The following is a 27,969-nucleotide window of genomic DNA, read 5'->3' as shown; positions in this document are numbered from 1 at the left end:
TATAAATACTCTAAAAAAAATAAAGGAAAAAGCAAAAAAGAAAAATAGAAGGAAAAAATAACTAGTTTAGTGAACTTCAATGTAAAAAAAGGTAATCAAAAGTAAAAGAAACACAAGGTACTGCTTAAGGCATCATTTAGAAAAGAACGCTGGAAAGATTGTAGAACTGAGGTAAGAGGATGTAAAAATAAGAAAATTAAAGAGAATGAAAGGAAGATTGTATGATATAGTAGGATACATGAGAAGACATTTGTCAAATACTCAAAGGACAAGATAATAGTAAGAGGGAATATGACTGAGGGATGGAATGGTAATTTAATAAAATGCAAGAAGAACCAAACTGAATCAGACAGATAGCTCCTATCATGTAGTGTTTAGCATTCATCTGTAACATTATCAATAGCCTGTCCTGGGTGAAACTGATTGTCGTGAATTTCACCATGATACTGCTATCTATCACCACTCCCTATAGGTGATAGTGCATTTGTCATAGGCTTCCTTTATGGAGTCTCTCATGGGTGGTTTTGACAAGGGTGACTCTTCAACTTAATTACTGTGTAATAAGACATGACTTTTAAAAATGTGTCTATATGATGTTCTGATATGGATTTTTAAATATGTTAATCTACTAAAACCTAAAGGTGATACACTTCAAGTACTACCTGAGCTCAACAGCGTCCCTCCTCCCGCCCAGAATGCTCAACTTTTTCATGTATTTTCCTAGTCTTCCCAGTTATTATCGGAATATAAGTTAGTGCTTGATACGAACAAAATATAAAGCTGTGAGACAGAAAATTTGTGTTTAGCCCCCAATTCCCTGTGTGTATGAGTTCAGATAAGTCACTTAACCTCTCTATAGCTTCATTTTCATCAGTATGAAAATAGGGATTATGTCCTCTGTGTATCTTTAAAGGCAGGAAGAGTAAATGAGACACAAGGAAGTATTACAAGCCCATCTGAACACACATATCAATCCGGAGTATGGTTGAGCCTGACTCTGTAACCCATCTTTTAGAGCGCTAATACCATGAGTCAATGCCTTTTTTGCCAGAAACCTCACATTTCCTCTTCTTCTGGAGCACGACCGAGAGGGGTCGCTCTTCTCTCTGCAGGGGAAGGCTGCCTTCTTCCTCAGTAAGCCCTATGCTGGCCCTAAAGAGTTCTGCCTCCTCCCAGCCCCAACCCAGCCCGAACTGGCGTGCTACTTGGTGTGTAATTGCAGGTTAGCTTTTAATGACGATGAGGCCAGTGGCAAGAATGCAGTGTGGTTGGGACTGAGGGGTCTCCTGCCTGGCTCTCCTCCTAAGCACTCAGCTGGAGCTCTTGAGCACAAGCTTCCCATTAGGCTCTGAAAAATATCCAGAAACTGCCCAGCCATCCACATTCACTGGCAAGCCTAGCACCTGGTAGAAGGCAGGTTTGAATGGTACTGGGAAGGCATGGAGATTTTTGTTTGTTTCCTCCAACAGGTGTTGGAACTTCTAAGGGATTTGTAGTTGGTTTGATTATCACCATACCAGCTAATCACTCAATATCTACTATGCCTGGCGCTCTGAGGAATAAAAATAAATAAATAAATAAATAAATAAATAAATAAATAAATAAATAAATAAATAAGACATAGCCTTAGCCCCAAGGACAGAGATTAGATAGATACGGCAAAACCCCTAACAAAGTAATTACCCAACATAGTCATGAATGGTGGTAACGATAGTTGTTTTTAAAAATATAAGAAAGGGTCCTGCCCAGTGGCCGGCGGGTCCGGCACAGAGCTGCCCGGTGGTACCAAGCAGGTTACCCTGTAGACCCTCCGGCAACAGGACTGACATTGACCCCTGGGGGGATGATGAAAGCACTGAAAGAGAAGGTTGAATCTGAAAAGGGGGAAAGATGTCTTTCCTGTAGTAGGACAAAAATTAATTTATTCAAAGTCCTCAATGATGATACTGTTCTAAAAGAATATAAAATTGATGAAGAAACCTTGTGGTGGTTACGGAGGCAAAACCTGAAGCCGTCACAGCACCAACACCAGCTGCAACCCAGCGCTCACGTCTGCCGCGGCGTGGGCGGTGGCTCGGGGCCCCACCCCTGCCCCTGCTTCGGCTCCGGCTCCCACACCTGCACCTGCCAGGGCAATGAAACCAGCAAACCCCGCAGGAAAGCCAGCAGAAGTACCAGTGGCTACTAGCCCAGCATTAACGGATAGTGCCTCAGGAGAGTCTTCTAGGCCAAACCCTCCTGAAGACGCAACAGGTGCACGTGTCACAGGGCAGTCTTGTGAGAACGTGGTAACCGAGATCATGTCAGTGGGCTATGAGGGCCAGCAGATGATTGCAGCTCTAAGAGCCGGTTTCACCCACCCTGACAAGAGCAGTGGGGCCTCTTTCTATGGAAATCTCAGAGATAAAGTCAGGCTGTGGATCCCCTCCCCCAGCCGCTAGGACGGGGGCTCCTCGTCTTCAGTGGCTGCAGCTGCCATAACCCTACAATCCTACAAATTCTGGAGTCTTCGGATCAGCCTCAGTTTCAACAGATGAGACAAATGACGCAGCAAAATCCTTCCGGGCTTCTAGCACTGCTGCAAGAGGTCAAGAACATTCTCAACTCCTGCAGCCAATTAGCGAAGCTCAGGAGCACCTGATCCCGTGCTAAATGAACCAGTTCAAGAAGCAGGTGGTCAAGGAGGAGGGGGTGCAGGCGCCGTGGCGGGGCCGCAGAAGGCGAAGTGCGCCTGTGAACTACACTCGAGGAACACACCGGGCTAAGAAGCCGTAGAAAGATTAAAGGCACTAGGATTTCCTGAAGGACTTGTGATACCAAGATATTTTGCTTGTGAGAAGAATGAGAACTTGCTGTCAGTTTTCTTCTACAGCAAAACTTGATGAAGATGGAAAGGGCCTTTTTTCTCTCATGTTTCACAGCGGATCATTGCACGCATTCACTGGATTGTCTCGGCCGACTTGGGCTGGTGCGCAAGGTGCTTGGTATAAGGTAGGAGACAGTTGGGGATGGGGATACAGGGCAAGGATAAGTACTTGCGTGTCTGCTGTAATTAGCACAGTGTGTAGAATATTGTACAACCGGAAGTCAGATTTTGCAGGTCTCTATTTCTTCTATAAAACAAGGGGTAATTTTACCTAGGTTTCACTTGTTTTTTTAGTGTACTGAATCCAAAAATTTAGTGTAATGCCCTGCTTCACATTTCGTTGACCTAACGTTGATTTTAGAACGTTATGTGGGGTGCCTGGGTGGCTCAGTAAGCGTCGGACTCTGGGTCTCAGCTGAGATCATGATCTCAGGGGTTGTGAGATCATGATCTCAGGGGTTGTGAGATCAAGCCCCCGCATCTGGCTCAGCCGGGAGTCCCCCTCCCCCTGCGCATATGCTCTCGTGCTTGCTCTCTCTCTCTCTCTCTCTCTCTCTCAAATAAATAAATTTTAAAAAAAAATCTTTGCTACTTGGAATCTACAGCCTCATTTTGGAGCAACATTGGATAAGGGCTTTGTGAAATTGAAAAAACAATTGGAGAAACTATAAACAGAAATGCCAAATTATTGATAGTTATTGTTGCTGCTTCAAATAGTATAAAATTAATGTGTAAGAAAGCACATTCTTTCAAATTAAATACCTGGGCAGGGGGAGAAAGGGGAACATCTTAAAATGAAAATATTGCTACTTGATAATTTTTTGATCATTGAATGTGAGATCCTTCTAACATGATTGGAGAAATTGCAAAAATAGACCGTTATCTTCCTGTTTGCGTTTCTTTGTGTTTTTTGGAGGGGAGGTTGTTTTGGGGGGAAAAATGGTAGGTGTCTAATTATTGTTTACTTCATTGTTGTATTGCAGTAAAAGCTTTAAAATCACCCTTGCATGTTTGCTTTGGAAGTATCCCTTTGTGAGATTTAGCACTTTGGGGCCAACAGAGAAATGCAGCATTCACTTTCCTTCCCTTCCCCTTCCCTCAGCAGAAATGTGTTTATCAACAAGTCACAAGTTCAAACAGCTGCCTTTCTTTAAAGCCAGAAAATGCTAATTCAGTTAGGAATTAATGCAAGTGTTTCAGAACTGGGTTTCTGATGTTTGTAAATATTTTTCCTTATTAGATAAGAATGTATGATCATTGATGTCATTAGAATGATATTACTTTCAAAAAGAGAAGGACAGAAGTATAATACAGAATCTTTTATTGCATTAGACTGGTGAAGTCTTTTGGAAGAATTGGAAGATGCAGATAGGAAAGTACTTTGGAAAATATACCATCAAGATATCTCATGGAATATTAAAAGAAAATTTTTAATAGGAAAGAAAGAAGAAAAGAAAAGAGGAAAAAATCTAAGGAAGGCATAAGCCAAAATAGTCAGGGATGGCTTCACAGAGAAGATTGAATTGGAACTGACTCTTGAAGGCTGGATTTATTCTGGATAATTGGAGAGGAGTTAGAAGACAATAGTATAAACAAATGCCTTTTCTGAAAGTATTCATAGAAAGGTGGGCAATAAGAATGTTAATAAGGTTGGCAAGATTCATTAGGTAATTGCTTAATCACTTATTGAACATTCATTCAGTATTTGCTCTCAGGCATCACACTAGGAGCTGGATATAAAGTAATGAGCAAAACAGACCAAGTGCCTGCTCTCTTACAGCTTACTTTTTAGTCAGGGAGGTAAGCAATAAATAGAGGAGCCATAAGTAATTCTAAAATGCATGGTGCTATGAAAAAAATGTTCTGTGAAAAGTCTGGAAAGCTGGTGAGGTGCCCTAGATATGGCCACACCTAGAAGGGACACTGAAACTGGAAGATGACAGATGACAAAGATCCAGCCATTGAAAGGACAGAGGAAAAGTTCATCCCGGGCAAAGACAACAGGATCTGAGAAGAGCCTGAGAAGGAAAGAGTTTGGCGTATTTCACATACTAAACAGAAGCCACGGAGGTTGATTGCATACGGTCTTCGTGATAACTCTTGTTTCTCACCACGGGTCCTGTAGAATTCATGAGATCTTACTATTGGAGGGCTCCTATAATCAGTACCACGTTTGTGAATGATGACACATTGTTGTATAAATTAAGAAAGAAGAATTAAAGGCAATGGATGGGATTGTGATCATCAGGTATTTAGAAGAGACAGTATATCAAAATACATTTATTTTAAAAAATTAGATGCTTTTGGCTATGAGCCAGAGTTGGTAGTCTTCATTGTGTGAAAATGTAAGTTGTAATCTTTTAGTGATATAGATAAGATACTGATAAAGCAAAAAATAAATTTTAAGTTTAAATTATAATGTACACTTCCTGTGTGGTAATACAGTGCTGGTAATACATTAATAATGAAGATATTGAAAATGACCGTAATGTAGATCAAGTCCCTTAGCATAGTCTGTGATATGTGGAAATAGAAGTGATACTGTAGAGTGCGGTCGAGTCCAGGCTAGACCAACATCTACGACAGTTTAGAAGGCCAACATCTTAAGCAGCTGACTTTAGTAATTTAAGAGTAACATTTAAAATGTTCTAGGTATGTGTATACGCATGTGGTGTGTATATAAGAAGTTACTTGACCTATTGATTAGTACCCTCCAACTAAAGGGTGTATATTTTTGGTATATTTTGTATATTTACTGCACACTATTAAGAGGGATTTTTAAAACTTTGAGTGGATCTTATCCTTTCGTCCTTGTATTTGTGATGGTAACACTCAGGTTGAGAAGTTAGTTGATGATAGTTGGACTTTATCTTCTGCCTTTTATGTAAAACCTTGAAAGCGGTCATGAATTAAACCTCTTACTGCCCCCTGGGAAATCACAAAATGCAGTATAATTTCTATAGCATCTCTTACCATGTTCTGTGTTGGCCAGACATTTTGTTCTATTTTAATTTCTATCTAAAATCCACTTATGTGTAAAAAAAAAAATTTTTTTTTAGAATCTCTGGGCATGTCTAGAATGCAAACACTCTGGTACAGGATTATAGACTATTAGTACTCTGCCAATTTGGACCTTTTTCAAATTATTTTAAGGCAGTTTGTGATTCTTTGATTCATTATCTGTAGTTAGATTATCCCTATCTTTTTAGTAAAAAAAAAAAAAAGTCCTGTTTATTAGCACATGCATTGAAAAATGAACTGTAAGCCTGTTTCAAGGTGCTCTAAACCTTATAGTACCTTTTAAGAAACTTTGGAAGTTACATATGCCATTTTTATTTGACTAAATATAGCATATCTTAACTACGAACACATTAAGTGGGTTCCTTTGTGTCAAGGGGCATCTTCAATGTGAATGAAGGTGCAGATGCGTGGGGATATTCTTTGGGAGGTGAAGCTGTTGGTGGAGTTGTTTCGTTTTGTTGATAAGGATGTATGGTGCTATGATTAACAGCCGTCTTTTCTAGTGATGACATATGGGAAAAGTTAGCCTTTATTCTTCTTTAACGTTTTCCTGGCATCTGTAGAGTGTTAAAAAACAAGCATTCACTACTTAGTAGCTAAGCATTTCTCCCTCTTTGTTTCTTTAATTAACGTATTGATCTCAACTGCATCTATAAGATCAAGCTTATTGAGACAGACCGGCTGTGCCTTCTCAAAAGATCATTGCTACGCTCCACACTTTTTCAGTAAATAAAATATGGACCGAACTGCAACATGTGGAGGTTGAAGAATCCATTAAAGACTTTTGGCAACTGTTCCTCAAAGATACTTCAAAAATAATTGTGTTTTATTGCTTCTTCTATGTCATTGCATATAGCAAGTGTTTTAAAAAGACCAAATACAGCTCTGATTTCCATTTAATGGAAGAAGTAATAAAGTTTAATTGTATACTTGAGCACGGGGTGTCATTTCCAGTATATCTGATCAATAATTCATCGATTCCTTTGGCTCAGAGTTATATTTGAAAGCAGATGTAGCCAGTGGGAGCTTATCTAGCTGTAACTTCATCATCTCAATTAATTATGCTTTTCCTGAATTTGGATCATTAGGCTACTAAAGTGACAGCAGATGGCGAGCAAACTGGACAAGATGCTGAGAGGACCAACAGGAGAGCAGACTCCTTAGGAGAATTCATTAAGGAGCTTGCCCAGGATGCAGAAGGTATTAGAATCATTTAATTTAATCATTATGTCTCCCACCAGAAAAATAGAAAAAGGGATTACACAGCTCTGGAACTTCTCTAGTAAGAGATGCCATCTCTCAATCTGAGGGTCGGGTTTTGAAAAGTATTTAGGTGGCATAGTCAAGGGCATTATCTGCCGAGCATCTACAAGCTATGGTGTTAAATAAGGGACAGCAGTCCTTGAATTAGTCATTATGAGTGCAGGGTCATGGTACATTGAATGCAGTCCTTTAGGAGTGCCTTAATTTTTGAGGAATGGCTATTATGATTAAATAACAAACTTATACTTTGCTATCGTTTGTATTCAAAACTAAAAGATGGTTAATTTTTTAAAAAGCTAATTTTATCATTCTACTCAGTACTTTAAAGCAGCACTTTAGTTTCTCAAAATGGCTTTTAAAATACTTGGTGTTGTTTTTAATGAACATCTGTTGCTTGGAGTCTGGACTTGCTACCTTGCCAGAAGGTTCACTGCATTTAGTCTGTAATTCTCTAGGAATTAGTGCTTGGTATCTACCAGTCTGACTGAGGATCAAAGTGGAAGCCATTTGGGGGCTAAACCCCAGCTTAAGAACTCTTAAAGAAAACATTAAAAAAAAATCTTGATCTTACGTATTTATTATTATACAATAAACATACATGCAGGTTTACAAAGTAGGAAAAATGCTTTGGGTTTTTTTTCTTAAAATGTAAAATATTTTCATTGTTCCACAGTGTTGTGTGTTTTAGATATTTTGCTTGGAAATATAGCCAAATAAATCAGGACATGAGATAACCTTCAAGGCAGATCCTGACAGGTAGTTCTTAGGAATCACTAGCCAGGAAGAGACAGAAACTCCCAAAGATTCCCCGCTGCAAGAAACAACAGAGTTTTAATCTGAGACAAAACATGTCAGGAATCTGAAACAGAATTTACACCTACTGGAAAATTCTTAATTAACTCATTATGGTTTATCCTCTGCTAGATGGAGTTTTTTGTGCTTTCCCCGGTTTTATTTTCCATTAATATGACTTGAAGTGTTCTCTGCCCAGCACTCCCTCCCCCCCAACCAAAAAAAAAAAAAAAAAATCCCATTGCAGGTAAAACAATTTCTGCCTTGGGCCCTGAAGGCACTGGTCAATACCCCAGTAATGTTCCTTTTCCTTCTACCTCAATCTCAAACACTCACTACTTCCAGCCAATCCTGGAAACCTATTTTGAAATCACTTCAATCAAATACTCATGCATAAGAATAAATGCCGGTCCATGTTTTCAATAGACTCCAACATCAGCACTGCTCTGTTCACTCTACACTGTACTCACCACCCAGTCTGTGCACCGCACAAAGGCACCAGCAGGGGGCAGGTTTTGCGCATCGCCCACAGTCCATCAGAGAAAAGGGTTATGTATCATCAAAGGTGTCTCTCATTCTCTAAATTGTGCATCCGTCAGGCAGTCTGGTTGTGTCTGTCCAGACAGGACAGCTTTTTTCCTAATTTACATGAAGGTCCATGTGGGATAGCTGTGATCCTGTACCCAGGAGAAATGTGGACACTGCTCCCTTCTTGTAAATGTAATGGAAATAATAACACACATGATACGCACAGCCCTTAAGAAAAGAACTTTGGCAAAACTAATCCAACTGTTAAAATTTCCTGAATGTTTAAATTTGAATATGTCAGAGGTAAGCGAAATCCTGACTGAGATGCTTCTATGTACTACAAGTCTTGGCAGTTCAGGAGATTTTTTCAAAAAAGAAAGGAAACTCACCAAAAGCCTTAAGTAGGTTATACAACATATCCACACCCATTTTTTTTTTCTCTTAGAACTACACAATCGGGGATAGTACAGTACTTTTAGGTTTTATTAGTGACAATAAATTGCTGTGGGAAAAGTGAATGTATTAGCCTGAATTTGTCTAGTTCAGTTTTATTTTTAGATAGGGGAAGTAAGGTATTCCATCTATCTTCCATTATAAGTCATGGTCTCTTCGTAGATAATCAGAGTCTGTTAATCTAAGGCATTCTTATCTCCCTATAATCTACTTTGCTATGACTCCAGATTAGATCACAAATACTCTATTTCATGAACTATTAGAATTTATGATCAAATATATATATGTGTATATATGTGTGTATATATATATGTGTGTATATATGTGTGTATATATGTGTGTATATATGTGTGTATATATGTGTGTATATATGTGTGTATATATGTGTGTATATATGTGAATATATATGTGAATATATATATGTGAATATATATATGTGTGTGTATATATATATGTGAATATATATGTGTGTGTATATATATATACACACGTACATACATGTAGGTATATATATATATATATATATATATATATAAACAACTCATATTAACATATGTACTGACATATATTAGGACTTAATAAATGCTAGACACCTTTCTTGTTTCTCAGGTCACAGTAGTATTTGTCATTCATGATGAATTTACCCATCAGAGGAAATATATATATATATATATATATATAAATTTTTAAATATTTTATATATAATTTATATATATAATTTTATATTTATATAATTTGTATATAAATTTATATATATATATAAATTTTTATATACATATAAATATATATATAATTTTTTTTGGTTCAGTTTGAAAAAACTTTGTTTCTCCTGAGGAATTAATGTATTTGTGTGTTACAGATACTGTATACTTCTTATGTATCCCTTTTTTATCCCCTGCTATGCCTTGGCTACTGAGATACTATTAAAATGTCTTCTGATTTACATTATTTTTTATTTTTACTCCATCTCCTTTTCTCTTAATTTTACCTTGCTCTAAAGATATTTCAAAACTACTTAAAATTGCCTTGAAATAAAGTAGAAATAAATATGTAAATTTCAGAGCTATATTAATGTTATAATTATTTTCAATTCTGTTGCAAATGTACTGAACTGATAGTGCTGAGAGTGTATTCCTTTGAATCCAAGAGACTGAAGAACACATTCATCTAGTTTAAAAACATTCAGAGAATTTCTGAATTCCGTATGTAGAAGTAGTGGAGCATTCACATCTCTTCTGTTAAAATGATGCTTTCTTTTTTAACTGTATCATTTTGCTAAAGTCGTTTTTGTGTGCCTTAATTTCTTCTAGTTGCTTACATATTACTTTCATTTAAAAGAAATGGTTCAGACGTTCCAAAAGGTACAGCCATCTTCTTCTTTTCCTTTCCTCTCTCGTATCATTCTGTTTTCAGCAAGTTCTTCTCTGCTGGAGTTTAGTTTTTGAGAATAGACTGCAAGTGAGGTTCTCTCTCTCACACTATCCCCTTACAACCACCTAGGCCCAGAACCTAAATTCAATGAAATTTCAAAAATATCTCTAATCAAAGCTCATTTATATATTAACTTAATAAAAGAAAAACCTACACCTTTGGCAAGTTGAAAAGTTGCAACTGAGGTCACTGGTTAGTTACATAATACAATTAGTTAAAATCAACATATGGATAGACAGGCACTCAGACCAAAGAAGGAGAGGTACCATAGGGAAGGCCAAATCTACTGCCTTTCCTGATATCTAAGAAGTATAAACCTTACATTTTAATCATGGGCATTCTGCCATAGTTCTTACAAAGTCTGCTGGATCAAAGAGCTTTCCAGTTAGTCCACGGTCACTGTGGTTCTTTAACAAACTCAGTGCAGCCTAGGTGATAGCTTAGCAACAGTAGTGGTGGGGTCTTGAGAAGGTTCTTTGCTGTCTGTCAAAGTATGACTATTAAGTAGTTGACCAAGAAAGAGCCACCCTCACTAACTTCTCAGAATATGGCACCTGAGCAATAATTTCTACCACAGGGCTGGGAATGGCCATATTTGTGCTTTAAAACAGCTGATTCAAATTGTTCTGCAGATTAGATTATGTCTGTCGGAATAAGTGCTTGATGGCAGCAATTTTCTAACCAAATACCTTAATCATGAAAAAATTCAAAAGATGCATTTTGGAAAGGGTAAAATTAAAGATTGATACCCAATTCCTTCTGCTAAACCATGATTTTCAAACTCTAACATGCAGCAGAAGCCCCTAGAGGGCTTGTTAAACCACGGATTTCTGGTCCCCTACCACCAGAATTTTTAGGTCAGTAGGGCTGGGGTAGGGCCTGAGAATCTCCATTTCTGTTAAGTTCCCAGGTGAGACTGATGCTGCTTGTTTGGGGACCACATTTCAGAACCACTGGACTAACCCACATGTCACACCCTTTATGGCGGCTGTGTTTGGCCGGTGTGCACCGGCTACAGGAACCTGGAATACTACCCTTGCAACAGCTCCAACCAGTGCCAGCCAGAAAAGTTTCTCTGAGAAAGAAGTGAATTTTCAGGATTCTTTATGTCCTAAAGACATCTTAGGATATAGCATTGACTAGTAGAAAATGTCTCTTAGCCAACCCAGAGCTTCATTCTAGGGATGTTCACAGGTGATATTACAGAAATAAGGGTTTGGCACACAAGAGTTTGAGAAAACATCTCCCTTCAACTTGTTAAGTCAATGTGCCACAAAACACACTTGAGGAGAATTTGGCCTAAAACTAATGGTAGAACTGCATAAATGTTTCAACTCACCAGTTTTTCAAACTTTTATTTGACATAGAATTCTTTTTTCAAATGAAATCTTGCCCAGAACACTAACCTATAAAATAGATACTTGACAGAATAGACATCATTTGTAGAATACCTGAAGCACCTAGAGAATTCTAAAATTCTGAAGAGCACAGTTTGAAACTTTATTTAATGCATAATAAACACAGACTCTTACAATGTATGTTATTGCTAGAAGGTAGCTTTGAGCCCTAATCTATAACCCTCGTCTCAAGACCAGTGCTTCCTCCCTCGTCCCTTTGAACAAAAGAACACAGAGCTGTGTGGAAGTGCAAGGGCAGGTTTGTTTTCAGAGATCTCATCACTGAGAGTTTTTCTATACTCGGTATTTTCAAATTGACCGAATACGATTGTGTCTTAGCATCAGCGCAGACCTTGTGTTTTTATCTTCTGAGTGGTAATGCTTCATGTCTCATTGTTTACCTCTTACATGAGGAAGGTTTGGGCCATTTCTTTATTTGCATTTTTTTTCCTTGTGAGATAGGAACACCATACTTTAATTACTCTGCCCCCCAAAAGAAATATAATTGGAGAAATATGTCACCTTTCCCTGTTTGTTATGGATTGTTATTAACTACCTTTCTATTCCCAGCAGGAACACCCATGGCAAACTCCATTTCATTTGGAGATCGTGGGGAAGAGCAGATGCTTGGTGCCGTTTTTGCATGTGGCACTTCTGTTTACTAATTTACAAAATTTGTCTTACCCCCTGCAGCTGTAAATGAAAAAGCTGTAAGACTAAATGAAACTCTAGGAACTCCCGACAAGGCCTTTGAGAGAAATTTGCAAGGGCTTCAGAAAGAGATTGATCAGATGATGACAGAACTGAGGAGGAAAAATCTAGATAAACAAAAGGAAGTTGCTGAAGACGAGTTAGTGTGAGTAGATGCTTTATTGTTTTTTCATTTGATACACTGAGCTTTCCAAATGATTGTTTACAGTTTTCTAAAATTTTCATCACACTTTGAGTGTGATACTTTATTTATTTTTCACTTAGTTATTATTAATCTTGCTCTAAAATGGATTAAAAGCATGTTTTTGCCTGTATTTAGATAATGAAATAAATGATCTTTTCTGGTGCTGTCCCTTTCATAATTGGGCTAATGGACTTGCCTTATTAATTGCCTGTATTTGGCACTTCTAAACCATCAATAGTTTTTTGTTGTTGTTTTAATGAAAATATCTCTGGATAAATAAAGTTATGAATTTAGCAGTCCATTCTGTCTGTGCATTTTGTCATTTTAGGAAATGCTGAATAGAAGAGTCATCCGATAATAAATGCCTAATACTTTGAAATTAGGGCTGAAAATTTGAGGGTGGAAATAGGAATTATGATTTTACTAATGCAAATGAACTCTGTGACCATACATTCAATAAAAAAAATACATGTTTACATTTATAGTCAGCTAACTTCAAAGTGATGGTCTTATTAATACTTAAATAATCCATACTACATGAACAGTATCAGCACCACCTGAGAACTTGTTAGACACACAAATTATTAAACCCCACCCCAGACCTACCGAATCCAGAGATTTGGGGATGGGGCCCGGCAATCTGTTTTGACAAACACTCCAGGGGGTTATGATGCCTGTTAATTTGAGAAGTACTGTTTCCCAAGTGTTTTGTCTTTTTTAAAGGCTCAGAATATTATCACTTTAGGAAAACCATTAAGTTAAACCCAGGAAACTCCCAGATCACTCAGCTGAGAGAAAAAAGCAAAGTAGATCGACATCCTGATATTGTATTAGCACGTCAGTAACAGTTCTGTTCACAATTTCTAACCAAATATATCCGCGTTCATACCTTATATTCAAAGTAACAGAAAATACGGCACTATGGCCAATCAGGGGGCTTTTTTTGTGGTTTTTTTGGTTTTTTTTGGTATGTGAAGTGAATCAAAATTTATTTCATCAGATTATGAGAATAACGTGACTCTTTCCAATTGAAAATGCTATATTGCTAATTCATTTTAAATGTGTATATTTTTGTGCTTTAGTATTAATTATAAATGGCCTTGCCACTTTTCATGTATCCGTTTTCATTTCGACTTAGTACATAGTCAGTCTGCTTTAAATATTATCTTATTTGTCCATTCTTTGAATGCTAGCATCTCTTTGTAACACAGTTTAATACCAATAAACCAGGAGGCAGTGACAAGGGCTTATTGTCTGTTTTTGGGCTGGGCTGCTTGCAGAGCTGCAGAAGGCCTTCTGAAGAAGGTAAAGAAGTTATTTGGTGAGTCCCGAGGGAAAAACGAGGAAATGGAGAAGGGTCTCCAGGAGATATTGGCAGGCTACAAAAACAAAGTTGATGATGCTTGGGACTTGTTGAGAGAAGCCATGGAGAAAATCAGAGAGGCTAATCGCTTATCTGCAGCAAACCAAAAAAACATGACTGCTTTGGAGGTAAGTCATAGGGATTTTCATCTGAATCTGTAGAGATGGGGGGATGGGGGGATGGGGTAGAGGGGTGGGGATTGAACATGGCTGGATAAGTCAAGTTGATGCCCATTTACCCAAATCAAGAACAACTCTGAAAGGAGACTGCTAAAAAGTAGAACAGGAAATGATGTTTAAAAAAAAAAAATCAATGATCATTGCCATAGAATCAAATAAAATTTAGATAAAATATTGAAGATTCTGAAGACTGTGTGATACAATGGGGCCTTGATCTTAATGACAACTGTGTCACTTTCTAGAAATACATCTTGGACAAGGCAACTGAAGTCTCTAAGTCTCAGTCTTCAAACTACTCAATGAGTGCATTATACTAGAGCACATCCAAGGTATCTCCTAGTACTGACCTCATATGATTTTGTAACCCATGCACCATTGCTTAGACATCTAGCTTCCATAGATCGCAGAAGTACCAACTATTCCCTAATGGAATCTGGTACATTGAGAGTCCAGTGCTTGGTAAGATTTTGGTTCTCTTTTTCTTTGCAACGTGTTCTATGCAAATGATATTTTAAAAGAGATCAAGTCTGAGTTATTTCCCTCTTTTTCCTCACAGACAAGAGATAATTCTCTCCCCAAGAAATGATGGGCAGCTTCTGCCTTTTTTAGACAGCTGATGAGGCTTGAACTAAAACAGATTCTTCCTTCTTTTCCTCCCTCCCTCCCTCCCTCCATCCCTTCCTTTTTCTCTTCTTTCCTCCTTCCCTTCCTTTCTTTCTTTCCTTAATATTTGACATGGCAAATTGGGCACTTTTCCCAAGAGTAAATTGAGCACATATGACAGTACAACCTGTATTTGGTATTTAAACAACAGCAATAATATATCCCCAGAAACAAACCTACCTTTGCTGTTTTCAAAGTATTTAACCCCAACAGATCTGAAAACAGCAGGAGACCTCTATCTCTTCTAGGGTATCCTCTCACCTTCAACTATAAATGAACACTCTCTGGCGTATATTATGCTTTCAAAAATGTTTGTGGAATGGCAGTTGAATAGAACAAATCTGGATTTCTTTTCATCTACTCATTTCTTTCCATTTTCCTTTAGATTAAAAAGTAAGAGGATGAGTTATTTTTTTAAGATTTTAATTATTTATTTGAGGCAAAGAGCAAGAGAGAGTGAGCACGAACAGGGTCGGGTGTGCAGAGGGAGAGGAAGAAGCAGACTCTGCACTGAGCAGGGAGCCTGCTGTAGGGCTCGATCCCAGGACCCTGGGATCACGACCTGAGCCAAAGACAGATGCTCAACCGATTGCACCACCCAGGTGTCCGAATGAGTTAATTTTTTTAAACTATCCATTTCTAGTCCCTCTCCTGGGATTTATCCCTGTCATTTTGATGGAAGATTGAGGAGGCTCACTTTTTTCTTAACCGGGGTATCTAATCTTAGCCAATTTGGAGTCTACTGACATGCTGGAAATATTAAAGAAAAAGTACCATCTAGTGAGGCAGGATGCTGGACTACTGTCATATCCCCAGCACCGGCTTGATTCATCCTGCTCGGTGACACCCCAGTGGTGTAACTTACCCAGAGGTGCACCTCTCCATTTTATGGCAACAGTTTAAGAAATTAAAATTACCTGTGTGGAAAGCATAATAAGCATTTGGGAAGTATTTCAAGAAGAGTTATAGTGGTGCAGTAAACGGTCCTTTCAGCTACTCCTTCCTTTTAGTGATGTTTAAAACCAGGAGCCATCATTCTTGGGCGCCCCTAGAGATGCCTGGAGCTTATGTAGTCAGCATTGCGATTCTAGGTGGTCCTTTCTGTATTTTCATTTTATGTGTCATGCTTAACTAAAGGCTTGTTAAAAACTTACTGGAGTAAATAGATAAACTGACTAAATTAACAGGAGTCAGGCACAGTTTACTTAAGATTGCCCGGGCTGATTAGGTTGCTTACAAAGGTTCCTGCTAGACCAGCTAACTGAGAATTACCCAAAGGATTTGTTCAAAGATGGGTTCTCTGAGCTCCCACCCAGAGTGTCAGTTGGTTAGTTTGGGCTGTAGCCCAGGGTTCATATTCTAAAACTCTCCCTAGGTTAATCCGATGTACAAACTGGTTTGAAAACAACTGATACAGCTGCTTATTCAAGCAAATGGATACAGTGGATTTGAAATAGATAACTGCATTGTGCCTATGTTCCCAAAGATGGTGTTATAATTAAGATCCAACTCAGATGTTATTTATTTTAAGGAGATAAGCATGTCTTTAAAAAAATAAAAACTCTACTAAGTTCAAGAAATATGCTTAACACAAAAATTTATTATATTAAAGACTGATCCTTATGGGTCCTTAGAACAGCAACATGAACATCAACTAGAAACTTGCTAAAAATGTAAATTCTTGAGCCCTACCCCAAACCTGTCAACTCAGAGACTGGGAGTGGAGCCCAGCAACTTGTGTTTTAAAAATCCCTCCAGTGATTCAGATGTAGACTTAAGTTTGAGAACCAGTGATTTGAAGAATAAAACACCATCTCTGATGACTTCAAGTGACTTGTATTTTGTGGGAGGTACACATAAGTAAGTTACTCTCTATACTCTGCAGTAATTATCATGGAGCTAAGTAAAAGAAGGTCATCTAAATCACCTGGGTTAAGGAGGGCTTCACAGAGGACGTGGTAAGTGTGCTGAGTCCTGAATGACAAGCACTAGTTAGTCAAAGTAGAAAAGGAGGAACAGCCCAGAAATAGGGAAAACCATGTGCAAAGACATGAAGGGGAAAAAAGAAAATGTAAGATACTTGGGGGAAAATTCAGTGGTTTGATAGGACTAGAATGAAGACTGCATGGAAACGAATGGGGGATAGAGAGCCAGAGAAGACAGACAAGGTCCAGAACTTGAGGAATGAAAGACCAAGTGCATTCGAGATCAAGTTAGGGAATTTGGATCTTATACTGAAAACTATCATTAACAATTGAAATATTGGAGTCATGAATTAACGTTACATTTTGGGAAATTTGTGAGTGGTTCATATAAACTGGAGAATTAGTTTTGTGTTAGGAAATAGTGTGGTATAAGGCTAGGAAAGTAGGCAGTGGTAATATTAAGTGTCTGTCAGACACCTTTCACAGCAAGATGCTGTTGGTAACCAGGGTGCTTGAGATGAATAGGAATGATCCCTGGCCTCATAGACCTTACAATTGAGGCAGTTTAACTTTTCACAATGCATAACACTGTGATTAATATGTGCTAGGAGCATCCACAAAAGAGTCACGAAAATGGTGACATCATAGCAGAGACTGAGAGAAATGATGGTGTCGCATGAGCGCAGATGCAGAGCTCTGCAAGGAAGAGGTGATCTTACAAAATGTCAAAGAGAGCCGTAAATTTGCCCAACTCTGGAACTGTGTAGCAGAAGATGGCTCTGGAAATAGCATTTGGAGCTAGATCATAGAAGTCTTTGAATGCAGCCTTCTGGAGAGGCACGGGCTCAGAGGCACTTCCAGTGATGGAAAGAAAGCAGAGGGGACTATGTGCCTGGTGGCCCTGGAGAATGCAAGCCATTCAATTTTGTGAGGAAGCATATACTGAATAGTCAGTCCCCAAATTGACCATTAGAAGGTTGCAAAAGGAAGGATTCGAAGAAAAGTAGTTGCTAGACAGGCAGGGAAATAAGCTGCTGCGAGTTCTTAAGCCGTCCACCCCACCCAAAAAGGTTTTAAATTTAGAGAGCTCTGGAATGAATTAAGATCTGATTAAAAGGTAAAGGTAGAAATGTAATCAATTTTGGTCTTCAAGTGGAATCACTGAATAGTTATGCTTATGGTGTACTTTGGGAGAAGAATTCCCTTTATACATGGGCCCCCTTTTTGTTCCTTGAATGCTTGCCGCTTTCTCCCTTAGGTACTTTTTATCCTACATCATTCTCTATCCATTTCCTCTATTTACTTTTGTGACACTCAGAATTATGTTAAAAATATTATTACATTAATTTACTTATTCATTTACTCCCTCCTCCACACAGGCCATGAGGAACACTTCTTTCCTGTCCAGTGTATCTTCAAGACCAAGTACAGTATCAGGCACAAAGATAGCACAGAATTTTTTTCCAGCGAATAACGTGCCATAAAGCAAAACCAAATGAACGTTACATCAATACTTTTATTAATATTTGGGAGCTCCAGATATTCATCTCTCCTTGTCTCAAAGCTCGTTTCCATTAGAGACTAATTTGAAAATTAGCCACCTCTGAAATCTCCCTAATCTCTGGATTATCATTTCTGCTTTAGTATGATAAAGAACACATTTTGACCTTTGCATAACAATTGGTTCCCTAAAGTGACTCAAATAGAGCTTTTGCAAAGATTCTTTCACTACTTACTTGAAATCAGAATGGATATAGCTCTTCACCTAACATACAGATGGAAATATTCTCTCCCTCCCATTGGCACAGCATTTTAAATTAATTTGATTCATGAATACAAACAAGTCAGGTTGAAAAGATTATTGAATGTCAGAATATGGCATGACTTTAAATCAATTCATATAAAAGCTAGGGGCTAAAATTGGTAGTATGGAAAAGAATGTCAAACCCTTGGAAGATAAGGTGCGACTTGTAATCAGCAACACCAGGGCTACCCCTACCTGTGCTGTCCATGAATAAGACTGACATAGCAGAACTTGCTCTGAATTAGCCAGTGATCGGACTAGCTGAATGATTCAAGTGTCCCCGATGCAAGTCCCAGGAATGGACTCCAATTTCATTTATGCATTCAAAAATGTTTATGGAGGAAACGTTTCTAGGTCCTGAAGGTACAGTGATATATAAAGACTGTCTTTATGACGTTTATATTATAGTGAGGGAGACAGTCACTAGACCAATAAGTAAGTATATACTGTGGACATAAAGTCTAGAGCTGCATCATAAGTGACGTGTTCAGTGATATTACATGGTGTATTCAGTATGTTATGCTTCATCAGTTAGGGACAGTTCAATAGGCCTTGCATTTCCACTGGTCCCTGTACTGTACATGCATCTTACGATGAACTGGTATCACTGATTTTCATTAAGTAACAGTGCTTTTAGCAACCGTGAGAAGACACAAATGAGGTGGTTCAATCTATACAAAAAATAAAATAACATTATTTATGTTTCTGTAGTTTGTGGCCACCTTATAGAACAGAATTCAGATAAATGAGTGCCAAGACAAAATAAAGTAATTATAAGTTGGCAATTACATCATGTTTACTGCGTGCTAGGCTGTGTTCTAAGCCAGTTCTTTTCAAATTTTACTGTGTATATCACCTGGGGTTTGTGTTAAAATGTAGATGCTGAGTTGGTAGTTCTTGAAAAGGCAGTGAGATCATTTATTTCTAATACCCTTCCAGGTCCTGCTGCTGCTGGTCAGTGGACCACATTTTGAGAAGTGAGAGACTAAGCATTTTACATGAGGCTAAATACTTGCCCCAGTTTTTCATAGCTTGTGAGTGGGCAGAGCTTGGATCCCAACCCAGGCAGGCTAGTGCCTGCCTCCAGTTTGTAATCACTGTACCATGGCATGTAGAAAATATTTGGGATGAGGATGACTGCTGTTTTAGAGAGATGGTCAGAGAAGCGACCAGGAACAGAGCATGGAGGAGCAAAGATGGCAATGGACTGGAGGAGAGCCCATGTGGGAGGGAACTGCAACCACGGAGGGTCACAGGCAGGACTGAGAGGTGTGTGCTCGCAGCCCATTGAGGTGGTTGGTGAAGAGACAGGGAAAAAGAGTATGAAATCAGTGCTATCCCAGCGCAAATAAGACAAGTGATTTCCATAAGAGCAGAGACCGTGCTTTCACAGCTCAAGACCCAGGCTTTAACAGTAGGTAGACCAGGGCCCAGTCCTTAACTGCATAGTTAGTGTGACCTTGAGCAAATCATTTATTCAGTTTCTTATTCTTTGAAAAGGTGATAAACACAGGACCTGTCCAGTTAGTGCAGAATTTGATGAGAAAAGCCTATAAACGACCTGGCACTTCTTGAGATATAAATGACTATAAAACTAGCATTATTATCTATATCAAAACATAAATGGCAGAGTTTTAAAATGGGTGCCATTAAATCCACAACTTACTGGGAGAATGAGTGGGATGTATCAAGGAAAAAAGAGGCAAAGGTACACTCCAAATAGAAAGATAACAATATTTCTCTCTCGTCAATTTTACCCTTCTAGGCTAGGAGTGAGTCCCATGTAGTTTTGAGACAAGCTCAGCATCAAGGAAGAATTAGAGCTTGCTCTCTTTTTATGGAACAGTCCATTAAGTTTATTCTTCCATGTGTTCATTTCTCTTTTTTTGAAAAGCACTTCCCCTGAGTTCCCTTAAAAATCTCACTTCTTCCAATTTTTACAGAACTCCCCTAGACTACATCTGCCTATGTTTATGCTCAGAAAACACTCATTTGGACCTCGAATCTGGGATGTAACGTCTAGTTCCAGTGTAATTCAGGGCACTACCACATGCTCAGGAATACATATTCAACACTTACACTTGAGTTTAAGATGGGTGTCCATCTTGCTTCAAAAAGAGTTCTTAATTCCTCAGCTAACATCACATAACTTTTCTTCTCTTGGATGACTTTCACATTGGGAGGAAGAAAGTACCTAGATAGGCATTTAAATAAAACAACACTTGAAGGACCGGCCAGGTAGTTTATCATTCTCATCCAGCCTCATCGTCAACACGGCATGTCTTGTTTGCAAAGCCTGTGTTCAGGCAGCTCAAGGAAGTCGGAAAGGAATACCGGGCTGGATAGGGTTTCGTCCAAAGGGCATTTTGATGTTTTGTTCATATTGTACTACAGAAAAAGAAGGAGGCTATTGAACGTGGCAAGCAACAAACTGAGAACACTTTAAAAGAAGGCAGTGACATACTTGATGAAGCCAACCGTCTTGCAGGTGAAATCAACTCAGTCATAGATGTGAGTATTTCATAAAAGCCAAAGTTAAAATAATAATGGCATAGGCTTTCATAGGTGGGAAACAGTGAAAAATCTCAGTAACATAAGCAAATACTAATTTTTTTTTTCTTGAGGGTGTCAGATCGTTTCTGCTTGATTCCATTGTGACTGTGCTGAGCTCTTGGCAACAGTTAAAACTTCACATTGTTCTCCCAACAGACATGAGTGTCTGTGTGAGAGTTCTCACAACACTCCTATAAACTTGCATTTTTTTTTCCCACAGTGATGAAGGGCATATCTTGTTCCCAGGATAGTTCTTAAAATCCGCCTCAATATTTATATAACATTGGTTAAAAGAGAAATGTAAACCTATAAGCAGACTTTGAATATAGTGTGTAATGCAGTAGACACTGTACTGTATGGCAATAGAAACACATATGGTCTAAAAAATCCTAATGACTATCATTTATGCATTTATACCTACAAAGAAGCATTTTCTTTGAAAAAGATAGTTAGGTTCTTCTTGGTGTAAATTGGCTCCATATATTTCCTAATCTCTCTCGTTAAATAACAGCTTTTATTCTGTATTCTCTTTTTGCTATATTAGTAAAATTGAAGTTTCATAAAAAAGTAAGTGTGTAATTATATCTCCTAGAGAAATTAGTAACTGAGAGGAGACTTGGATTCACTTACTTAAAATGCCCTCTCTTCTTACATATCAGTATGTTGAAGACATTCAAACTAAATTGCCACCCATGTCTGAAGAGCTTAAAGATAAAATCGATGACCTTGCCCAGGAAATAAAGGACAGGAAGCTTGCTGAGAAGGTGTCCCAGGCTGAGAGCCATGCGGCTCAGTTGAATGACTCATCTGCTGTCCTTGATGGGTATGTCATTTGTTGTTGGAAATGTCTGTGTGTCTTGATGCTTGTCCAAAAGTTGTGACTAGCAGAAGTGGTAGAGAATCTCTTTTAAATCTTGATTTCTCTAATTATGAACATACGAGCTCCATGGCCTTTCTGTGGAAGAGCCTAATTAGGAGGGTCTGGGCAAAGTTCCACTGAAGCAGCATCAAAAGTCTGAGTTAAAAGTGGATTCAAATACGGCTTGGTAGGGAATGAACACAGCCCTAGGCTACACTAAGAAAAAATATTTTCTATTCTTTATTGGAGAGCACAGCGGTTGCTTTATTAGCATTTTAAATAATAATGTATAAACACACATTCTGCTTCAGATTCTAGCTTTTTATTTTTAATGAAATCAAAACTATTTATTGTTAAGAGTGGCTTTTGAAAATGTGGCCCCATAGATAGCCTTTAAGTCTTGTTTTTCTCTTTCAGAATCCAGGGAGACACTACATATTCCCCTGTAAAATAACAGCTCCCTATAGCTGGGACTCTTATATGGGTCAGAGGAGGGAGGGTCAAGTGGCAAAGTGTGTTTAACCTATAAATAACATTCTAGGTATAACTGGTAGGCTCCCCTACAATTTTGGGATTGTCATAATAAATACCGGTCCTATAAGCCCCAAGAATAATTGCCTCAGATCTGTTATTTAATATATAACATATGTAAGGTTCTGTTCCAGGACTTGATATCATTGATACAAAGGAGAATATTAATGTTTGAAGACCCTGAGCACAATTCATGCACAGTTCATTTTATGGTAAACTTTTGCCAATTTAGCATGTAAACTAGAAGTCCACAGATGCAGGCTCCAGGTTCCTAATTAGGGATATGTTGGTCATGTCACCTGAGACAAGCTATTTAACGTACTGAGATTCATTTTTCTTCATCTGAGCAGTACACCTCCCCTAAAGAGATTTTGTGCAATCCATTCCAGTAATATGGTGCAAGTGCTCTGAAACATAGCATGCTTTACGAATGACCCAAAGGACCATCTCACTGCTCACGGTTGCATGGTGCGTGTGGTTGCAGAAATTTTTGAAGGACACTGTGGGTATTTAAAAATATGTTGGTAATATTTCATAGCCGAATTATTTAGGAATATGAGTTTAAATTGAAAACTATAATACAATAAGTAGCTACCTCATTATGACTTGGAATCATGATGATCTTGGCTGTGATCCTTTGGAAGCCATATTTGTTATAAGTAGAATGTTCTTCATTTGAGTACCAACTGCTCTGATGTTCTTTTTTGGGGTTGATCCCAACAGAATCCTTGACGAGGCTAAAAACATCTCCTTCAATGCCACTGCAGCCTTCAATGCTTACAGCCACATTAAGGACTCTATTGATGAAGCTGAGAAAATTGCCCAAGAAGCTAAAGGTCTTGCGCACGAAGCTACAAAACTGGTAAGAGCTGAATAGTGTTATGTGCTAAGAACGCAGGCCAATCTTTTGGAATAAGTACCTAAAGGAAATTTCTCAAATTTAAATGAGCTCAGGAAAATCCCAGTAAGCTAGAATATTTATTTTGAATTATTTTCAAAGGCTCCTTTTAAATCACATCCAAAATAAACTTCCAGTATGCTGTAATAATAGAACTCTTTTCTCAGTCTCTCACTACTTCCCACTACTGATAAGGGTCTTGAAATTATTGCAGATGCCAAGCAGTTTTGTGCCACCAACTCACAGAAGGAAAACAGTCAAACCTAAGACTCTGGACAGGGAAATTTATTGCTCTTGATCCAAATATCATCAATAAAAAAGTGTCCTGAAAATTAACACCACTACTTATACTCACCCACAAACTGGTTTTATGTGAAGCTTGACTAGAAAGTATACATTTTACAAAACACATGAGATTATATGCTTCTGAACGATTTATACTATTTTTATCAATTGAAACCTGTACCTTCAAAGGAACCTTTGGCTGCTGTCATTGTTCAGAAATACATTTGGAAATAATATTTTAGAATTTGGGGGCTCCAAGTATAGCACATTATCTGAGTAGCTTCAATACTGACAATTCTTCATTCTGTACATTTAGAGCAACATTTCGTAAATAAGTTACATGATACACCTTCATAATACTATTTTAAGTGAAAAAAATAGTTCCTAGGAAGCACATAGTGAGTTAAAATGTTCTAAACTAAATGTTCTGAACTCCTTTGGTCTTCGCATCAGAATTTCAGGGGAAAAAAAAACTTGATTGGATTTTTGTGAATGAAATATACATGAATAATTAGTGTTAAACGGATCAATATTTTCTTGGCTTTGGTATTGGACACAAAGGTTTTTTTGGATATTAGGGATAATAAATATATTTACCACACTCTTAGAAGGTTTATTTCATGGTCATAGTGAAAACATCATATTCCATCAGCAAGTACTGTTTGGGTTCCTTTGGGATAAGCTTTAATACCATATGTTCTGTTTATTTCTTATTCAAAATTGTGTTACAGTTATTGCAGAAACTTCCCTATGCCTGGTTATCTTTTCAAAATGAACTTATATTTCAAATCTAAACAATTTATCTTCTCATAATCTTCTATTTTAAAGACACAGATTTCCAAGTTCACCATTTTCATCTGACCCAAGCTTTATTGTAGGACCATTTTTAGCATCTAGCACTGTGTCTGGCAAATGGTAGGCACTCAGAAGGGAATGAACGAATATCATTCTAATTAATATCTTTCAAGTCTATAATCATTTATACCAATCAAAATCTCACTATTGCCATTGCTTCCTCTTCATAAACTTCTAACGTTTTTTTATTAAAGAGCTATTTAATCTCACCCAAATTTAATATTATCACTTTATATATAGAAAACTGTCATCTTTATGCAGGCACAAAATGTTCTCTTTCCTTAACACTGATGTTTGTACGTGGCAATCTAGCCAGCCTCAAACAGGGCTAGGATGAGCTGTAATGCATTGCAACATGTCCTCTTGTTATCATCGTTCCTTCTCTTTTTCCATATCCCACATAAAAAATAATTAAATGTCTCAAAAAGTACAAAATAAATGCTAAAGAGAACCACTTATTGATTAAATGGCTATCTGCAAACTCAAAGAAGACTGATTTGTCCCAGAAAGTTTATTGGACTGAACAGAAACTTTGTTTCATGAACAGAGTAAAGTTTTAATTTTAATGTCATGATAATATAGTTCTGTTTTACTAGAAAATAAATATATTCACCAATCATTAAGTTGAGCAATTACGTAGCTGGGACTAAGCATTCCATATATGTAAGATTTGGTATTATTGTTCGATAAACACGGAAGAGTGAGATTAAGTTTATTATTTATGTATGAAAGAATTCAAGGATAAAAGTACAGAAGAGTTCTTCACTCACTTGAGTCTCTTCCTAAAAAGAAGGAAAAATGTTTTCAGTGAATCAGAAAGGACAAAGAAACAAAGCAGGAATTTGTATGAGGTGAGGAAAGACGTGTTAGACAAGCAATAAAACAAACAATTACTACTGTGAAGAAAACGGATGTGAAATAATGTGAGAAGGAAAAGAAGCATTGAAAATACCGTAAGGACAGAAACAAATGAATGGTAGAAATAACCTCAGAGCATAATTGACAGCATTTTTTAAACAACTTCACTTTTAAAAAATCTACTTAAGTATACCTATCTATAAACACACACATAATCAAGAAGGTCATTGAAAGGAAAATATGAGTGAGAGAAAGTTGATCATTTAACGAAATAATAAACAGGTGGAGGTTTTACGTAATTGAAGATTGTAGTGGAGCAATCCTATGTAAAGAGTAAAGCTGTGTGTCTTGCATACACCATTTATTTAAATATAGAAATAAAGTATTTTGGAAATGTAGACATTATGAAGAAACAAATACTATTTTTCTGTTAGTGTGAGGTGGGATAAATACTATAAAGCACTTGTTTTCCAACACGCAATCTCCAAGATAACCTCTCATTTAGTACCTCTCATTGGTGGATGCAAGGAAAGGAGAAGGGAAATGTGTCACTTTAGAAAAGAGAATATGAAGATGCAGTTATTTTGTTCTAATCTTAATTGCTTTGGGGCTGTAAAAAGTCCTCTGATGATAAAACAACAGAAAATTAAAACTTCAAATAAAAATTCCAGATAGGTGAACTTAAAACCTATATTATCAGCCAAATCAGGTTTTAGAAGTACGTGGACAAATATTTTGTATGCTGCTGGGTGCTTGGAATCACCACCAGAGGCAATAGGCTTCAGTGGCCCTGGGATATAAGGCCCCCGACCGCTGGAAAGGTCTTAGATGCTGTGCACTTGAATATGGTGCCTTCCAATAACAAAGAGCAACAACAATGAAAGGAAGTGTTCTGTAGAGTGCATTCCGTAATTCTAGTTCTCTAAGATCATGAAGAATCATCACATGATAATAATCATACAGTCTCACCTATTCTGCAGTGTCATCTTCCTTCCTTCCCTTCCTCCCTTTCTCTAAGTCAGAGGAATGTGCTATGTTGTACATACTTCCATGTAGGAAATTAGGCTGTCATCACCTTCCCTTGGTATCTTGCACTTAAAAAAAAAAAAAAAATCTTTTCACTGCCCTGGCAATGGGAGGTTTTCTCGCTTCAGTATTTTGTTCACCCTGGAGTCATTGTCTCAAACACCCCCCCACACACACACTTTCTCCTCTCTCTCTCTCCTCTCTCTCTCTCTCTCCTTTTTCTGTCTCTCCCTTTCCCTCTCTCCTCTCTCTCTCTCTTCTCTCTCTCTCTCACACCCCACCCCAACAATATTCATTAATATCCCATAGCCCAGGCTCCCACTTCTCAATTAGTGTCAGTGTTCAGTCTGATCTTCACTAGAATGAGCGTTAGAAATAGAATTTATACTGGCCTTCAACTCCAGTACACTGTGTTCTTTCTCTTTAGTCTCCAAATTTAAGTTCTGTTACTTGCTGCAATTACCCATCATTTGAGGGAGCCATAATTCTAAAACTCTTTACCACGGTCTTTTCCAGACATTTCTAGAAAAAAAAATAATACAAAATACAAAAGAAGATGAAAGCAATTTGTGACATTTTTTTTCATAGAAGCAAGATTGAGGTAGTAAAGAACAGTGCTCTATAAGCAAGATGTAGGCTTTAGATAAACTAGAGAGATGAGAGGGAAGTCTAAAATATATATATTTTATAGGAGGGAATATACCTAAAAAGTAAGTTTAAAGCCTTGATTCTGGGGCTCCTGGGTGGCACAGCGGTTAAGCGTCTGCCTTTGGCTCAGGGCGTGATCCCGGCGATCTGGGATCGAGCCCCACATCAGGCTCTTCTGCTATGAGCCTGCTTCTTCCTCTCCCAATCCCCCTGCTTGTGTTCCCTCTCTCGCTGGCTGTCTCTATCTCTGTCGAATAAATAAATAAAATCTTTAAAAAAATAAAAATAAAAATAAAGCCTTGATTCTAATAAATACATGAACTGTTGTAAATGATTTTCTAGTGTTTATTCCTTTAACATGAGGAGAGTAGAAATCCATAGAAATCTCAAAAGGAGTTTTCTCTTGCTTCAGGGTCAAGAATCTAAGGAATAAACTAGATTTTTGTAAATTTACTCTTGGCAGATAGTGGGGAGAAAAACCCTGATAGGAAGCAAGGACGCTAGAAAGGAAAGCCAGAGATTTCTGACAACATGCAGCCTGAATTAATTCAGATCCATCCTGATGTTAGAAATTCATAGAAATGCTAAATAAATTATAACTCCCCAAATTTAATGCAAACTTCATTTTAGAAAGAAAAAACAGGAAAATCTAAAAATACAGAGAGAGGTTAAAACAGAATGGCACACTCTAGAGCAGGCATCTTGGTGGTTCAATGAATTTGGAACATAAATATGCATCATAATATCTAGGGGTTGGGATTTTAAAGACCAGGCAGGGCAAGATGACATCACAGACATCACCTGAACCCATAAGAGAAGTCTCTAAGTGAAGGTATGCAAAAACATGAGACTCTGGAACAACTGTCTTCGTTAATG

General features: G+C 37.8%; 1 protein-coding gene and 1 pseudogene across 2 annotated transcripts in view; both read left to right on the top strand.

Annotated features, from left to right (window-relative positions):
• LAMA2 (laminin subunit alpha 2) overlaps positions 1-27,969 on the top strand; it is a 603,226-nt gene that overhangs the window by 468,578 nt on the left and 106,679 nt on the right. For both annotated transcript variants that reach the window (XM_057311058.1, XM_057311057.1), the window contains exons 36-41: positions 6,976-7,087; positions 12,445-12,607; positions 13,927-14,137; positions 20,975-21,091; positions 21,793-21,956; positions 23,247-23,385. In XM_057311058.1, coding sequence (XP_057167041.1) covers positions 6,976-7,087; positions 12,445-12,607; positions 13,927-14,137; positions 20,975-21,091; positions 21,793-21,956; positions 23,247-23,385 — 906 coding nt within the window. The remainder of the gene's footprint in view (positions 1-6,975; positions 7,088-12,444; positions 12,608-13,926; positions 14,138-20,974; positions 21,092-21,792; positions 21,957-23,246; positions 23,386-27,969) is intronic.
• On the top strand, positions 31-5,984 carry LOC113259435 (UV excision repair protein RAD23 homolog B-like; annotated as a pseudogene).

This window comes from Ursus arctos, unplaced genomic scaffold (genome assembly GCF_023065955.2).
Source record: "Ursus arctos isolate Adak ecotype North America unplaced genomic scaffold, UrsArc2.0 scaffold_13, whole genome shotgun sequence".
Taxonomy (NCBI): domain Eukaryota; kingdom Metazoa; phylum Chordata; class Mammalia; order Carnivora; family Ursidae; genus Ursus; species Ursus arctos.
This window is presented reverse-complemented; position numbering and strand designations above follow the sequence as displayed.